Source organism: Bufo bufo, chromosome 3 (assembly GCF_905171765.1).
Source record: "Bufo bufo chromosome 3, aBufBuf1.1, whole genome shotgun sequence".
Classification (NCBI taxonomy): Eukaryota; Metazoa; Chordata; class Amphibia; order Anura; family Bufonidae; genus Bufo; species Bufo bufo.
The window spans coordinates 515,573,723-515,592,939 of record NC_053391.1 but is presented as its reverse complement, the minus strand read 5'-3'; the positions used below and the strand labels follow the sequence as shown (position 1 = coordinate 515,592,939).

The 19,217-nt window shown below is 39.2% G+C and overlaps 1 protein-coding gene across 9 annotated transcripts in view; it reads right to left on the bottom strand.

The window, feature by feature from the left end:
- DACH1 (dachshund family transcription factor 1) overlaps nt 1-19,217 on the bottom strand; it is a 395,668-nt gene that overhangs the window by 86,059 nt on the left and 290,392 nt on the right. For all 9 annotated transcript variants that reach the window (XM_040425367.1, XM_040425366.1, XM_040425368.1 and 6 more), the window contains one exon: nt 11,326-11,460. In XM_040425367.1, the coding sequence (XP_040281301.1) occupies nt 11,326-11,460 (135 nt within the window). The remainder of the gene's footprint in view (nt 1-11,325; nt 11,461-19,217) is intronic.

Genomic DNA, 19,217 nt, shown 5'->3' with positions numbered 1-19,217 from the left:
AGCTTCTCACAATAGTTGGTTGTAATTTGGGCCCATCACTCCTGACAAAACTGGTGTAACTGAGCCATGTTTGCAGGTCACCTTGCTCGCACCTGCCTTTTCAACTTTGCCCATAAATTTTCAATAGGATTGAGATCAGGGCTTTGTGATGGCCACTCCAAAACATTGACTTTGTTATCCTTGAGCCACTTTGTAACCAGTTTGGCAGTATGCTTTGGGTCATTGTCCATTTAAAAGACCCATTTCCGCCCAAGCTTTAACTTTCTGGCTGATGTCTTGAGATGTTGCTTCAGTATTTCCACATAATCTTCTTTCCTCATAATGCCATCTATTTTGTGAAGTGCACCAGTCCCTCCTGCAGCAAAACAACCCCACAGCATGATGCTGCCACCCCCGTGTTTCACAGTTGGGATGGTGTTCTTAGGCTTCCAAGCTTCTCCCTTTTTCCTCCAAACGTAACGATGGTTATTATGGCCAAAAAGTTCAATTTTAGTTTTTTCAGACCACAGAACATGTCTTTAAAAATGTATTTGTATTTGCGTATAATGGTTTGTACAGATTAACGAGGCACCTTCAGGTATCTTGAAATTGCACCCAAGGTTGAGCCAGACTTGTGCAAGTCCACAATTCTCTTTCTCATATCTTGGCTGATTTCTTTAGACTTTCCCATGATGCTACACAAAGTAGCAGTATGTGTTTCAGGTGTGCATTTAAATACATCCACAGGTTTGTCTCTAATTCACTCAGATGTTGCCAACAAATCTAACAGAAGCTTCCAAACACATGACATCATCGTACTGGCAGTCCAGAATTGATTAAATGAATAGTAATCTTAGTGTATATAAACTTTTGACATTGCAGAAAGTTATAAAAATGCCTTAAAACATTCTCTCTCTCATTATTCTGGCATTTGACAAATATTAATAATCATGGTAATCCTAATTGACCAAAAATAGGAAAGGTTTATTCTGATTTCATATCAGATATTGAGAAAAACATGCATACAGTGTATGTAAACTTTTGGTTTCAACTGTGTAAGCAGTTGGCAAAATTAAAACCAAAAGTTTGAGCCCATACATTTACTCTACAATTCAGAAGAAATTAACAGATGCTCATTCACATTTCTGTCATTATTATGACCATCGAGTTTGGCAGACATATCACTCATTTTGTCCATGGATAAATTGAAGACATGGCTGGATAATAGCTATGACTGGTCGGTTAATGTACAGGGTTACAGTCTGTTTCCAAAGGATCGCCAAAACCAGAGAGGGGAAGGGAGGGGGGGTCTGCCTTTATGTAAAATTCTGTCTAAAGCCCACAGTCCGGGAAGATATAAGTGAAGGACATGAACATGTGGAGTCACTGTGGGTAGAAATACATGGAGTCAAAAACAATAATAAATTACTAATAGGAGTTTATTATAAACCACCTAATATACCAGAGTCCACAGAATAACCTTCCAATTAACATTTAAAAGAGTGTTCCTTCAGGGAGGAACAAAAATACCAAACTTCAAATAAGCAAAATTTAGCCAACTAAGAGAGGCCATAGGCCTAACTAACTGGGACAAAGTCCTCAAAAATAAAAATACAGCCACAAAATGGGATATTTTTAAAAGCATCCTAAAATCTAATTGTCAGAGTTACATAGCTTATGAAAATAAAAGGTTAAGGAGCAAGAAAAAAATAATGTGGATAAATAGAACTGTAAAGAAAGCAATAAATGACAAAAAGAAAGAATTTAAATCACTAAAACAGAAGGGTTGAGAGGAAGCACTGAAAAACTATAAGGAAAAAATATATAATATGTAAAAAAACAAATAAAAGTAGCCAAACTAGAGACCAAGAGATGAATTGCAGAGAGCAATGAGGAGAAAGCAAAGCTATTAAAAAAAAAAAATTTCTCTACTGTATTGGATGCTTGGGCAGATAAGTGGCAGATGAGGTTTAACACTGACAAATGTAAAGTTATGCACATGGGAAGAAATAATGTCACATGTAAATACTAAATAGTAAAACACTGGGTAACACTGACATGGAAAAGGACCTAGGACTTTTAGTAAACAGCAAACTAAGCTGTAAAAACCAGTGTCAGGCAGCTGCTGCCAAGGCCAATAAGATAATGGATTGCATCAAAAGGGGCATAGATGCCCGTGATGAGAACATAGTCCTACCACTTTACAAATCACTAGTCAGACCACACATGGAGTACTGTGTACAGTTCTAGGCTCCAGTGAACAAGGCAGACATAGCAGAGCTGAAGAGGAGGGCAACTAAAGTAATAACTGGAATGGGGGGACTACAGTACCCTGAAAGATGATCAACATTAGGGTTATTCACTTTAGAAAAAAGATGACTGAGGGGAGATCTAATTACTATGTATAAATATATCAGAGGTAAGTACAGAGATCTCTCCCATCATCTATTTATCCCCAGGACTGTAACTGTGACAAGAGGACATCCTCTGCATCTGGAGGAACGAAGGTTTGTACACAAACATAGAAGAGGATTCTTTACGGTAAGAGCAGTTAGACGATGGAACTCTCTGCCTAATTAGGTGGTGATGGTGAGTTCACTAAAAGAGTTCAAGAGGGTCCTGGATGTATTTCTGGAGTGTAATAATATTACAGGCTATAGCTACTAGAGAGGGATCGTTGATCCAGGGAGTTATCTGATTGCCTGATTGGAGTCGGGAAGGAATTTTTTTCCCCTTAAGTGGGGAAAATTGGCTTCTATCTCACAGTTTTTTTTTTTTGCCTTCCTCTGGATCAACTTGCAGGATAACAGGCCGAACTGGATTGACAAATGTCATTTTTCGGCCTTATATACTATGTTACTATGTTATATTAAATTGGGCATTGTGACAATGACTTTTATCTACTAGTAGCCCACTCATGACAGAAAACAAAAGTCATCTCTGACATCACCAGTCTGATGACAGGCTCACTTGCATGTACCGTATTTTTCGCCCTATAAGACGCACCGGCCCATAAGACGCACCTAGGTTTTTGGGGAGGAAAATAAGAAAAAAAATATTTTTAACCAAAAGGTGTGCTTTTGGTGGGTTTGGAACTAATGGTGGTCTGTGGATGGCACTATTACTGGGGATCTGTGAAGGACACTGTTATGGGGGGATCTGTGGATGACGGACACTGTTATGGGGGGATCTGTGGATGACGGACACTGTTATGGGGGATCTGTGGATGACGGACACTGTTATGGGGAAGATCTGTGGATGACGGACACTGTTATGGGGGGGATCTGTGGATGATGGACACTGTTATGGGGGATCTGTGGATGATGGACACTGTTATGGGGGGATCTGTGGATGACGGACACTGTTACAGGGGGGATCTGTGGATGACGGACACTGTTACAGGGGGGATCTGTGGATGACGGACACTGTTACAGGGGGGATCTGTGGCTGGCACTGTTACAGGGGGGATCTGTGGCTGGCACTGTTACAGGGGGGATCTGTCGCTGGCACTGTTACAGGGGGGGATCTGTGGCTGGCACTGTTACAGGGGGGATCTGTGGATGGCACTGTTACAGGGGGATCTTTGGCTGGCACTGTTATATATGTGCCAACCACAGACCCCCCACCCCATAACAGTGCCATCCACAGACCCCCCAGCCCATAACAGTGCCATCCACAGACCCCCCCACCCCTTAACTGTGCCATCCACGGATCAGCCCCCCCCCGCACCGCCGCCCCCCCAGTATACAAATATAAAATGTCTTATTCAATTAAAATTTATTACATATGCCCCCTCACTCCTAAATTCCTAATAGTACCTTACATCCTATTCCTAATAGGTTCTGTACAATGCCGGCAGGCAGGCCGGGCAGCCGGCGCGTCACTCACTGACGTCACTTGCCTGCGCCGCCTGCTTCATTCATAAAGTAGGCGGCGCAGACACGTGACATCAGGGAGTTACGCTGCCGCCCGCCCGGCCTGCCTGCCGGCATTGTACAGAACCTATTTAGGAGTGAGGGGGCATATGTAATAAATTTTAATTGAATAAGACATTTTATATTACTATACCGGAGCGGCGGGGCTATAGTACACTGACTGCACCGCCCCGCCGCTATTCCCGGCCCCCAGTAGAATAATGGGAAAATACTGGGTACAGTGCCCGACCCATGCAGTAGAATAATGAAACCAATAAATGCCAGGTGAGACAGTGGTCAACACATACACTCCCACATAGCGGTAAACGGTGTGCAGAAATAAATGCAAGATGGAAATATGCTGCAAACCAACCAATGTAGGACCCGGTGTATATAAACAACAAGGTCATGTAGCCTGAGGAGAGTAGAAGAGGACCAGAGCTCACCTAAGACGGATCGTGTGCAGAGAAACACAGGGTGGCGCTACCCCAACGCGCGTTTCGGCGTGCCTTCGTCAGGGGGTAGGCCCTGACGAAGGCACGCCGAAACGCGCGTTGGGGTAGCGCCACCCTGGGATTCTCTGCACACGATCCGTCTTAGGTGAGCTCTGGTCCTCTTCTACTCTCCTCAGGCTACATGACCTTGTTGTTTATATACACCGGGTCCTACATTGGTTGGTTTGCAGCATATTTCCATCTTGCATTTGTTTCTGCACACCGTTTACCGCTATGTGGGAGTGTATGTGTTGACCACTGTCTCACCTGGCATTCATTGGTTTCATTATACTACTGCATGGGTCGGGCACTGTACCCAGTATTTTCCCATGCCTTATAGATATATCGTATTTTTCGATCCGTGTGCTCCCTCCCAGGGTGGCTCTTTTCTTTTTCTGTCCTCTGCTCTTATTTTATCTTGTTTAACGGCATCACATCCATTTGTCTTTTTCATTTCATGTAATTTTAATCATGCTCTAATAAATTATATTATTCTTTTGGTACTATGAGCTCCTTTTCTTTGTGTTTCTAGTATAAATAATAGTATTGTTGACTGATCATGTTATTTTTTTGAAGACCTTGCTGACAATGTAATTCATATGGGGACCTCCAGACTCTCCCCTGATAGATGACGCCCAACACCCAATCCTATTGTTCATCTGGGAGATCAGTCACTGCCAAAGGTGTATGACAGCAGCTTTTCCCATTCTCCCCTTTAAAAAATACATAGACACTTGGCCAAAGTTTAAGTGTATATGTGTATGAGAGGTTTGGGAGAGGTAGCTATCGGCCAAATGAGTAATCGGATAACATTAAAGGGGTATGGGTACAAGATATTCTTTACAAAAATAAATAACAGTGGCTAGATAATTACATGTTTCAACCCAACATTTGTTACTGGAAAACCAGGCAGAGATACAGTAACAATGACTAATAGCAAAGCTCTAGTAGCATATATTATGTCAACATTTTAGGCTACTTTCACACTAGTGTTCGGATCCGTCTGAACTACTTTCACACTTAGAATTTTTTCTAAACTATAATGCAGACGGATCCGTTCTGAACGGATCCAAACGTCTGCATTATAGGAGCGGATCTGTCTGTGCAGACACCAGACGGATCCGCTCTGAACGCAAGTGTGAAAGTAGCCTTATCTTGTAACATGTATACTGTTCTATGATGATCCAATAACCTAGAATTTCTTAGTAATGAAACACCCATCAGGCTCAAATGAAACAAATTAGAGGCATCTTACATGAAGATGTCAACTTCTAAGCTCATTAAACATTTCCAGCTAATCAAAGAGACAAATAAGATGTCTTTTAAAAACACATAAAACCAAAGTTCTTAGCACATACAGTAGGAAGGAAATCAAGGTGGCAGCTGCTGTATGAATACATTATTATCCAGCTGTAAAAATAAAAATGGCCATTAGGGTTGATTATTTATGAGTCATACATTGATTTAAGGATCTGGTTCAATGATTGCCAAGGCAATAATTGCACTTGTTAATTAACAACTTGTTACTTACATACCAGCACTGTAAAACCACACATTTTCTGTTAACACATACCTATATAACAGTTTACATGATTAAGAGATTAGCAGCCTAGTCGACCTTTCACATAGAACAGTTGCATTATGTAGTACAAATCCTATGGCCTACAAAAAGCACTACAGAAATTCAACTAAAGAATTATGCCATAAACAAGCAGAACCAATTCTGTAAAAGCATTTGCAATATCTTAGTTACATAGTTATATACATGGTTGACTAAGTCCATCAGGTTCAACCATTTAATACTTACACGCCCAAGTTAATTTAGAACAAGGCAAAAACCACAAATTTAATGGCAGAGACCCAATTCACAAAAAACAGAAAGATTTTTTTTTTCCTGACCCTTGCCGGCAATTGTTTAACAATCTATACTCCAGCGACTATAGAAACTGTAAAAAAAAATAATCACCAGATGTAGTATTAAAAATGTTCTTCTATAACTGAATCATGTTAGTAGTGGAGGCTAAAATTTGGATTCCAATGGCAATTTTTTTGTAAGATGAATTTTTGCAGTTTCACTCATCTCTAATTTTGGTAAACTATGGTTTGCCATACAAAATAGACATCACTATATCATATCATCAAAATATAAATATCTTAAATTTTAAATTATACTTAGTATCCATTAAAAATTATAAAACATTGAAAGGCCACAATTATGACTCAAATTCTCAAGTTCTAAATTACTAATCACTGTATGTGTATAACTAATACTGTACTATACAACAAACTGGACATAATTTATATGTTTTAAAAGTTAAAAGGAATCTGTCACCATCTAACTAAAGGCAACATAAACTAGTGACAGATCCCCTTAGCTAAATGCTAGGTCACTTTCATTAATTTAATCAGTCATTTTGCTAAAATCTTGTTTTGAACTGCTCCAACGCATGCCGATGAGCCATGTATACTCATAATCACCAGATTTTTTCTGCCCTCCAACTGCTAATTTATTTGGGAAAAAATGTCAATGGCGGAGGGTCGGAGAAAGCCACAAGCACATGACTATCAGGACTTGTTGGCATGTACTGGATCTGTTAGAACTTTTGAACTATATACTGTACTTTTGATATTTTAAAGTGAAAATGAATATGTGTAAACATGCACTTACTGATACAAGCAATATTTCAAACCACCAACAACTAACAAATAATGAATGGTTACAGAAGTCAATATGAGTATCCTATGGGCACATTGTGCAATTATGTCATTTTAATACAAGTTCTATCATAGCAGCAATCAGCAATGTCAATGTCAAACGATAATTTATATCTATGCATTCTGGATTCCTGCCCAATAATATTTAAATTTGGCTATAAACTACTGAATCCAACTGATTACTGTTGGGCCTCAAAACATCCTTAAACATAGCAAAAGATCATATTCTCCCATGTAGATCCATGCTGACATCAGTATGGACAGGACATCATTGAGAAAAAGTGCTATGGATTATTCTATATTTTCAACAATTAAGGCTACTTAGAGTCCAGCAAAAACGCTTCTGTTACTGATAAAACAACCATCTGCATCCGTTTCAACGGATCCAGTTGTATTATCTTTAACATATTTTTAACATTGCCAAAACGGATCCGTCGTTGAAAGTCAATGGGGGACGGATCTGTTTTCTATTGTGGCAGATTGTGCCAGAGAAAATGGATCCGTCCCCATTGACTTGCATTGGGGTCATGACGGATCCGTTTTGCTACGCATCCCAAGGACGGAAAGCAAAATACAACATGTTGCGGTTTCCTCTCCAGTCTGGGAACGCAACTAAACGGAACGGAAAGCATTTTGGAGCATTCCATTCTGTTCAGTTCAGTTTTGTCCCTATTGACGATGAATGGGGACAAAACTGAAGCGTTTTTTTCCAGTATTGAGCCCCTATGACGGAACTCAATACTGGAAAACTTTAACGCTGGTGTGAAAGTAGCCTAAGGCCTAACAAATTAGGAATTAGAACAACAGAAATGATATTTATCCCATAGAAGATGTAACTAAGCAAAAGTGATCAGTGAACAATTCTAATTAAAAAGGCCACTATACACAAAGCATGGACTGAAGGCACTAAAAACAAGTGAACACATTAATTTTATTAATCTAATGCATCTTGTATAATATCATTACAGTTTTTTGTATATATCATTAATTTCATTCCTTTCATTTAAGCCTTTTATTGGGATTACTTCAGTTATTAGTTGGTCTAATGTATTGGTTACCTCTAAATCTCGCTTTGCAATCTCTTCTTATCTTGTTGCATAAACCCCTTGCATGTTATTCAAATTGCTTCATTTATTATGATAGCTTCCCCATGTAAATTGTGCTGACTGCTCGCCCTTGCACAGTCCTCATTAGACTAATGAAAACCTTCAAACGAAAAAACTAAACAACCTGCCAAATAAAGGTCTGAGGTTATTATGAAAATTACAACTCTGGGAGCTGGGAGAAGCTCTGTTCATTAATTCATGCTCAGCAAATTGCTAACTAATTTAGTTGCACTCCTCTGCATTAATGGATTATTTTATAAAAATGTTTTCCACAGCCCAAGACCTTTGGTGCATGCTTTTGAGAGGCTTGAATTCTAATCAACCTTAGCAGTACATTAGGAATGTAATATCTAAATAATAATTGAGATGGCATATGGAGGAAAATAGTGTTTAAAATCCCATGAAAGGTAGTTTGGGTTTGCAGCTTCATCTGTCATTTTCACAATAGTTAAAACAATTGTACTTAATATTCTACAACTGTAACAGATGACACTTGATTTAATAGAAACACAAAGAATGAAGGAGCTATCTTGGAAACCATTGAGTTTGGAAACCATTAATGGACCTTTTTGCTCTCTCTCCTTTCTTTACCATGATAATTAGAAAAAGAACATGTTTGATATTAATGGAAATAAGACCACAATTTGGTAACATCTTCATTTTAGATGGCCACACAAGAAATTGAACAAGAAATTGTATTTAATTGTATTTTAAAGGATAGATCATTTTGGAAGTATGCAAAGAAAAATATCTACAATTTTGTAGACTTCATATTGTTGAAAATCGGTTTCCCCTTTCTCAGCCAATATAGTAGATGGAAAACTTTATCAAGCCAGTCACTATATATATCACATATATAGTAGCACAATGGTCAATACTATTGCAAATATTATTATCTACATGGTAGATATTATTTTATTCTTACTCTAAATCTATAGGCATTGATACCCGCAATGTACAGTGCCCATGTTATTCAAAAAGGGTTGCACCATAGCAACTCTAGAGGAGGATGGAGGGATCAGCAGCAGTGTTGAGGATAGAGGGAGGACATATTGTTTTTACCACCTTGTGTGATTGTGAATTTAGATTTGTTGCATTGTTAAATGAACAGAGGATCCATGCTTGGTTACTTACACTGACCCCATTTACACCAGATCTTAAACTGTATTTTTCATGACATGATCAGGCAATGTATATTCGAAGTTGAAACAATACTGAAGGATTTTCCTAAACTTTCAAAAGTTATGGCCTTGGATTTATGAACTCACTAAATAGCTGAATACAATGCACTGTATAATAGTCAATGTGATCCTTCTGGCAATGATTTGTAAGATTTAGTTAAAGGGGTTGTCCAGGTTCAGAGCTTAACCCAGACATAAGCTCCCCTTCACTCATTTACCATGTATGAGTGGAGCATTGGATCATTTCTTGCTCTGATGCTCCCCCTTGCCTTGCGCTGCATCATGCAGGGCAAGGGCTTTTTCTTTACTACTAGTGACGTACTGGGCTTCACATGGGTATTTAGCATGTATGAGTGGAGCATCTGAACATTTCTAGCTCTGATGCGCCATCTTGCCCTTTGATGCATAGTGCAAGACAAGGTCTGTTTGCTTACTGCTGATGAGTTACCTGGCTTTTTCTCAGTATGCTAGTTGGAGGCTTCTGCCTAGCAGTGGAGCCTGGTGATGTCACTATAGTGCTGCCCCAGGCTATTTTACAGGTTAGGGCAGTGCTAAAGACTGCCCATTAGTGACAGTGACATCACTGGGCTCAGTGCTAGGCGGAAGCCTCCAACTAGCATACTAAGAAAAAGCCAGGTATGTCACCAACAGTAAGCAAACAGACCTTGTCTTGCGCTATGCAGCAAAGGGTAAGATGGCGCATCAGAGCTAGAAATGCTCAGATGCTCCATTCATACATGCTAAATGATTGAAGGGGAGCACATGTCAGAAGGATCAACCCTAATATGCTTAGCTATGTATACTTGTATGGCTGACTGGCAGGATTGATTCTGATGATTAAAATAATGCATGTCTTGTGAAAACTGGTTGCACCGTTCCCAAGAAAAAAAATACTTTTATTCTTCTTGCAAATAAAGACTTCAGTGCACTACTGGATGTAGTCTGAACTGGAAAGCCAAAGAGTTCAAGTACACTGAAGATATAGACTCCACCCCTTGGTGCACTGAAGCCCTTATTTGCTTTTAGAAAAAAAAATAGTTTTTTCAGGAATGCAACAGATTTTCACAAGATGGGTATCATTTCAATTAATAGGGTTGATCCTCCTGACATGTGCTCTTTAAAATAGTACTTAAATAAAGTAATATGCTGGTGCAAGGGCAAGGGGAGGTGGCGCTTGAATGACTCATAACATCTCATATAGAACTGATGTACTGCCCCTTCAGGGAATCAGGTCATCAATTTTTCATGAAGTAATTGTTTAAATACCACAAAATCAAAGTTAAATAGAAGTTTCAAGCATATTATCCAGTTACATAAATAGTTAATTTTGCCAGCACTGTACCAGTAGCTCACTGCCTCAAAACCCATCCATCAGTCTTAATTTAATAGAAAAAGGGCTGTTCCATAAACAGATCTTGAAACCTCTGTCTGCTTGAAGTTAGGCAAGAAACACCCCCAATATCTTCTCATTGCAGGATTTACATCACATAACATTCATATATATGATATATAAGCATGTTAAAAAATGTGTGACAAACCCCCAGAGGTACTGCAATTACAAGTTGTTACTTTTAGATCACTATGTTCCACATTTATTAAAACTGACATTTCATACCCAGTCTAACTGGAAAAAAAAATAAAAAAACATTGTTGGAATGTATTTTGCCTGAGGATCATGTTTCTTAATACATTGGGCACATTTTGAATAATCAGGAAATCAAATATATGCCTGCTATTAGCATATATAGGTAGGCAGCGGGCACCTAAGTTTGTAAAATTTTTCTTTCTCATAAGGAAGTCTGTCTAAAAGTTGGAGGCCACATCTACTCAATTTTACTGCATCCACTTTATGGGTACTTTCCAGAACTTGTGAGTGCCAGAAAAGTAATTTCTTTATTTAAATCATCATCATCGTCATATTTAAATGAATACCAACCTTTCTCCAGATGTATCCTTTTTGCCTCATGTCCTGCTTCATGACCAGCAAGATCCCCTTCTTTTGGACCTGGAATAATGTTTGGAGACAACCCCATCAACATCTGGTTCATAGAGAGGCCATTTTGATGGATAGCTGGAGACAAATGGAAAAAAAAATTGTAAAAGATAAGAGCAATCAATCTATAAAAATAATATCTATTACCATTTGTTCCCCGTTTTAATTTTCACTGTTAATATTTATGACCTTTACACAAAATATAATACTATCAAAACCTGAATAAACACATAACAGTTCATTTAGCGATTGATGTCTTTACTTAAAAGATCACAGTTATCCAAGATCCACATCCCTTAAAGTGACTATCCCTATAGATAATCAAGTAATGGACCAAATTAAATTGATTATTAGATACAGTGAGTAAAGTCATTGAGATGTGATTACAGAATCAGTTGAATCTATAATTAATTATATATTGAGCTTTACGGTGAGCGTCAAATAGTTACCACAAGGATTTTACATGAACACTATGCAACAATCAAAGGAAATAGACTAGAACAGCTCAGAAGTGTAGAGTACAAAATATACATAAACCTCTTAAATGTATGTATACTAATGATAGAAGCCTGACTAATAAAACTGGGGAACTAGAATTAGTGATGTGTGAGGAGAACTATGACATAGTGGGAATAACTGAGACATGGCTGGATGATAACTATGACTGGGCGGTTAATGTACAGGGTTACAGTCTGTTTAGAAAGGATCACCAAAACTGGAGAGGGGGAGGGTTCTGCTTTCATGTAAAGTCCTGTCTAAAGCCCAAACTCCAGCAAGATATAAGTGAGGGACATGAACATGTGGAGTCACTGTGGGTAGAAATACATGGAGGCAAAAACAATAATAAATTACTAATAGTAGTTTATTATAAACCATCTAATATACCAGAGTCCACAGAAAATCTGCTACTAAACGAGATAGACGAGGCGGCAAATCATAATGAGGTGGTTATTATGGGGGACTTCAACTACCCAGATATAGACTGGGAAACTGAAACTTGTATATCTCATAAAGGAAACAGGTTCTTGGCAATAACCAAAGACAATTAATTACCTTTCCCAACTGGTTCAGGACTCGTCTAGAGGGACGGCCATACTGGAATTAGTACTAACCTGACAGAACAACAGATGTGCAGGTCGGGGGACACATGGGAAATAGTGACCATAAAGTAATAACTTTCCAATTATCATTCAAAAGAGTGTTTCTTCAGGGAGGAACAAAAATACCAAACTTCAAAAAAGCTAAATTTAGCCAACTAAGATAGGCAATAGGCCTAAATAACTAGTACAAAGACCTCAAAAATAAAAATACAGTCACAAAATTGGATATTTTTAAAAGCATCCTAAATTCTAATTGTGAGAGGTACATATTCAATTTTTTTTCTTGTTACTTAACCTTTTATTACCTTATGGAAATAAAAGGTTAAGGAACAAGAAAAAAATAATGTGGATAAATAGAACTGTAAAGAAAGCAATAAATGACAAAAAAAAGCATTTAAATCACTAAAACGGGAGGGTAGTGAGGAAGCACTGAAAAACTATAAGGAAAAAAATTGAATATGTAAAAAACAAATAAAAGCAGACAAACTAGAGACCGAGAGATTAATTGCTAAAGAGAGCAAAACTAACCCTAAAATGTTTTTCAATTATATAAATGGTAAAAAGTATAGATCTGAAGGTGTCGCCCGCTACAGAGTAATGAGGCGGGAGTTGCAGAGAGCAATGAGGAGAAAGCAAAGCTATTAAATATTTTTTTCTCCACTGTATTCCCTGAAGAAAATAAACTGTCAGATGAAATGCAGAATGTAAAAGTTAATTCCCCATTAAAAGTGCCCTGTCTGACGCAGGAAGAAGTACAGCGGCGTCTTAAAATGATTAAAATAGACAAATCACCAGGACCAGATGGCATACACCCCTGTATCCTAAGAGAGATAAATAATGTCATAGCCAGACCCTTATTTCTGATATTTAAGGATTCTATACTGACAGGGAGTGTTCCACAGTATTGGCACATAGAAAATGTAATGCCAATATTCAAAAAGGGTCCAAAAACAGAGCCCGGAAACTATAGGCCGGTAAGATTAACATCTGTCGTGGGTAAACTGTTTGAAAGTTTTCTAAGAGATGCTATCTTTGAGTACCTCAAGGAAAATAAGCCAATAACGCTATATCAGCATGGCTTCATGAGGGATTGGTCATGTCAAACTAATTTAATCAGTTTCTATGAGGAGGTAAGTTCTAGACTTGACAGCGGCGAATCAATGGATGTCGTATAACTAGACTTCTCCAAAGAATTTGACACTGTACCGCATAAAAGGTTAGTATATAAAATGAGAATGCTAGAAAATGTCTGTATGTGGGTAAGTAGCTGGCTCAGTGATAGAAAACAGAGGGTGGTTATTAACGGTAGACACTCAGATTGGGTCACTGTCACTAGTGGAGTACCTCAGGGGTCAGTATTGCGCCCTATTCTCTTCAATATATTTATTAATGATCTTGTAGAAGGCTTGCACAGTAAAATATCAAGTTTTGCAGATGACACTAAACTGTGTAAATTAATTGACACAGAAGAGGACAGTATAGTATACTGCTACAAATGGATCTGGATAGATTGGAGGCTTGGGCAGATAAGTGGAAGTTGAGGTTTAACACTGACAAATGTAAGGTTATGCACATGGGAAGGAATAATGCAAGTCACACGTACATACTAAATGGTAAAACACTGGGTAACACTGACATGGAAAAGGACCTAGGAATTTTAGTGAACAGCAAACTAAGCTGTAAAAACCAGCGTCAGGCAGCTGCTGCCAAGGCCAATAAGATAATGGGTTGCATCAAAAGGGGCATAGATGCCCGTGATGAGAACATAGTCCTACCACTTTACAAATCACTAGTCAGACCACACATGGAGTACTGTGTACAGTTCTGGGCTCCTGCGAACAAGGCAGACATAGCAGAGCTGAAGAGGGTACAGAGGAGGGCAACTAAAGTAATAACTGGAATGGGGGGACTACAGTACCCTGAAAGATTATCAACATTAGGGTTATTCACCATAGAAAAAAAGACGACTGAGGGGAGATCTAATTACTATGTATAAATATATCAGGGGTCAGTACAGAGATCTCTCCCATCATCTATTTATCCTCAGGACTGTGACTGTGACGAGGGGACATCCTCTGTGTCTGGAGGAAAGAAGGCTTGTACACAAACATAGAAAAGGATTCTTTACGGTAAGAGCAGTGAGACGATGGAACTCTCTGCCTGAGCAGGTGGTGATGGTGAGTTCACTAAAATTGTTCAAGAGGGGCCTGGATGTATTTCTGGAGTGTAATAATATTAAAGGCTATAGCTACTAGAGAATCCACAGAGTTATTCTGATTGCCTGAATGGGGAGGAATTTTTTTCCCCTTAAGTGGGAAAAATTGGCTTCTACCTCACAGTTTTTTTTTTGCCTTCCTCTGGATCAACTTGCAGGATAACAGGCCGAACTGGATGGACAAATGTCTTTTTTTGGCCTTATATACTATGTTACTATGAAATGTCAGTAAAACATTTTTAGCTTAGATATGCATATGTATGTAAATATGTAAGTAATTGAAGGGGTCAGCTTAACACAACTAGTTTAGTTAACACATCTAGTTAATCATGAATGTTAACTGTACTACATCTGTAGTATCAGTGCAAAACAATCAGTGCAAAACAAGAGGTACTGTTAGGGGTATTACATATCTAGCCTTAAAACAGATGGTGAATTATTTTACTCCTGGCTTACTTTACTACTGGTGTAAAGTAGAACTGGCTTAGTTGCCCAGTTGTACTTTACACCAGTTTGATAAATCTCCCCCTATGTGTCTATTTAAAGGGGTTGTGCAGCACTACCATATTAATGGCATATACTCAGGATAGCTCAATACAGTTGCAAGAAAAAGTATGTGAACCCTTTGGAATGATATGGAATTCTGCACAAATTGGTCATAAAATGTGATCTGATCTTCTTCTAAGTCACAACAATAGACAATCACAGTCGGCTTAAACTAATAACACACAAATAATTAAATGTTACCATGTTTTTATTGAACACACCATGTAAACATTCACAGTGCAGGTGGAAAAAGTATGTGAACCCTTGGATTTAATAACTGGTTGAACCTCCTTTGGCAGCAATAACTTCAACCAAACATTTCCTGTAGTTGCAGATCAGAAGTGCACAACAGTCAGAAGTAATTCTTGACCATTCCTCTTTACAAAACTGTTTCAGTTCAGCATAATTCTTGATATGTCTGGTGTGAATCGCTTTCTTGAGGTCATGCCACAGCATCTCAATCGGGTTGAGGTCAGGACTCTGACTGGGCCACTCCAGAAGGCGTATTTTCTTCTGTTTAAGCCATTCTGTTGTTGATTTACTTCTATGCTTTGGGTCGTTGTCCTGTTGCAACACCCATCTTCTGTTGAGCTTCAGCTGGTGGACAGATGGCCTTAAGTTCTCCTGCAAAATGTCTTGATAAACTTGGGAATTCATTTTTCTTTTGATGATAGCAATCCGTCCAGGCCCTGATGCAGCAAAGCAGCCCCAAACCATGATGCCCCCACCACCATACTTCACAGTTGGGATGAGGTTTGATGTTGGTGTGCTGTGCCTCTTTTTCTCCACACATAGTGTTGTGTGTTTCTTCCAAACAACTTAACTTTGGTTTCATCTGTCCACAGAATATTTTGCCAGTACTGCTGTGGAACATCCAGGTGCTTTTGTGCAAACTGTAAACGTGCAGCAATGTTTTTTTTGGACAGCAGTGGCTTCCTCTGTGGTATCCTCCCATGAAATCCATTCTTGTTTAGTGTTTTACGTATCGTAGATTCGTTAACAGGGATGTTAGCATATGCCAGAGACTTTTGTAAGTCTTTAGCTGACACTCTAGGATTCTTCTTCATCTCATTGAGCAGTCTGCGCTGTGCTCTTGCAGTCATCTTTACAGGACGGCCACTCCTAGGGAGAGTAGCAGCAGTCCTGAACTTTCTCAATTTATAGACAATTTGTCTAACCGTGGACTGATGAACAGCAAGGCTTTTCGAGATACTTTTATAACCCTTTCCAGCTTTATGCAAGTCAACGATTCTTAATCGTAGGTCTTCTGAGAGCTCTTTTGTGCGAGGCATTATTCACATCAGGTAATGCTTCTTGTGAAAAGCAAACCCAGAACTGGTGTGTGTTGTTTTTTTTTTGTATAATTGTCTTTTTATTAGAATAAGTACAATAATAAAAGTATACATATACAGTTTCTCGTGTGATCAATAGACTTTCAGATAATCCAAGTGAGAGAAACAACAGAATTGACAACACTATTACAGCACCAATGTGCAGCTCTAGTCATTCTCAGTCAAATAACAGCTTATCTTGAGAAATCCCGAAAACCGGGATAACGGATCATTTACTCTATTATAAAAATTTTAATAATTTGAGGAAACAAATGAGAGACAAGACAAGACACAAGAGGGGAGACAAAAGAAAAAAGGGGGAAAAGGCTTTTAGTTGTTCATATCAATGAAAGAATCCCAGGGTTGCCAAATCTTATTAAATTTGTCTATTGTATTATTAATGCATGCCGTCAAATATTCCATTCGTCTGACCTCCGCTATACTATTGAACAGCTCCAGGTGTGTGTTTTTTATAGGGCAGGGCAGCTGTAACCAACACCTCCAATCTCATCTGATTGATTGGACTCCAGTTGGCTGACACCTCACTCCAATTAGCTCTTGGAGATGTCATTAGTCTAGGGGTTCACATACTTTTTTCACCTGCACTGTGAATAATTACATGGTGTGTTCAATAAAAACATGGTAAAATTTAATTCTTTGTGTGTTATTAGTTTAAGCAGACTATGATTGTCTATTGTTGTGACTTAGATGAAGATCAGATCACATTTTATGACCAATTTGTGCAGAAATCCATATCATTCCAAAGGGTTCACATACTTTTTCTCGCAACTGTAAATCAGATTATCAGGGGTCCAACTCCCAGAACCCCCGCCGCTATTTGAAGCAGTAGCAGGGATTGTGCAAGCGCTACTTCCACTTCAAAATTACTAGTTTGTAGACACAGCTCCTTGCATTTACAACTACTCAGCCATTCACTTGAAGAGGACAAGCAGTTGTCATTACAATGTGCCGCTTTTACAAGAGAGACAAGGTGCACTGTAATTTTGAAGTGGAAGCAATGTTCGTTCGCACGAGCACCACTAAAACAGCTGATCGGAAGTAGTACCTGAAGATAGGTCATCAATACAGTTGCATTGCACAACCCATTTTACAGATGTTAGGGGTCATATTGGTGTAGCATTGAGGGGGCTAATGTCACAGTGCGGTTCACTGTGACAGTTTTGGCCGTGTTGACTGGCTGCATGCTCTCTTGCGTACTGGCTGCTGTGTATGCTGGTTGCTTGGGGCTGCGTGCTGGCTGCATTGTCTTTTGTGAACTGTGGCCTGTTTGTGGCTTCTGTGTCTGCATCTCTGTGGCTCGTGTCTCTTGTGCCGTGTAGGCTGGCTGCATGAGCTTTGTGTACTGGCTGTGGGTATCCCCATGTATGCTGGTTCTGTGATGCATGTTGGCTGCAGCCTTGTGTGTGAACATGGCCTTAGTATGGATGCATTTCTGTTTGTGTCACGGGTTGTTTGTGCTCTGACGTACTGGCTGCGGTGGACTCCGTGTATGCTGGTTTCCAGGGGCAACGTCCTGTACTGCAGCCTGTGTGTTCTGTGGTTCTGGTACTCCTGTTCTGATGGGGTTAACGTCCCCTGATCTGTTCCTGGGTGTGGCTTATCAGGTGGCGCTATATCTATCTGTGATCTGTGGGGCTTGTGGTCAGTCTCTTGTGGTACGTGGCAGCTATATACCATCTATAAAGGCCCCTATAGTCATTCTCTTATGATGTAACACACCTAGAGGCCACTTTTAGAGTTGGCAATACATATTGTAGGTGATTGTGAAGTAGTAAATGCAGTTTGGCAGACATCTCTGTACTCATCATTACTAAATCTTTATAGAAGAGTGACATCTGTAGTAGTGATTTTTGTAAAATGTCACTGCCCTGATGAAATCTGTGTGTTCACTGACATTTTTAACATAGGTAATACTTTTCTTGTAGCGGAGAAGGCTTTTATATTACACAACTCTAATAAGGCAGGCACTTCTCTTCTCTGGTAGGGATCATATCTAAACTAATGCAGAGAAACTAGCAGGGAGGAATTTTCAAGTTTTTATTTGTAATTCACATATTTCAATTGTTAGAAGTATTAATAAAAAGTACAGGTGATGGAAGGAACAAGTGTTGTGAAAGAGATAACATTTTGTCCATACTTTTCATGTTTTCAACGCCTCCTCTTCAAACAGCTGATCACGAGGGTGCCACGTGTCAGACTCCCAACGATCAGATATTGATGACCTATCCTAAGGACAGATCATCAGTACAAACAGGCTGCACAACCCCTTTAAGGCCCTACTCTCAGCAACTTGCTTTCATGTGGAAGTTCCTCATGCCTCCTGCAGTATTGAAATGGATAGCAAACCTTTACAGAAGACAAAAAGATTTCTCAACTTCTAGGACATCTTTAAAACAGAGTCTCCACCTCCAAAATGGATGACTGGTGAATCAGCCCACGAATAGGCAGCCTTCAAATATTGCCCCAAGGCTGGAGTGACTACTCAAGGGGTCAACTCTCTAAGAGGTGTCAACAGAGCTTAACACAGTCAGTGAGACAAATGAGCAATTATAGTAGATATCTAGAAGGGCACAAATATACTGTATGCTCACAAGCAGACGTGATTTACACACTAGTTTGCTA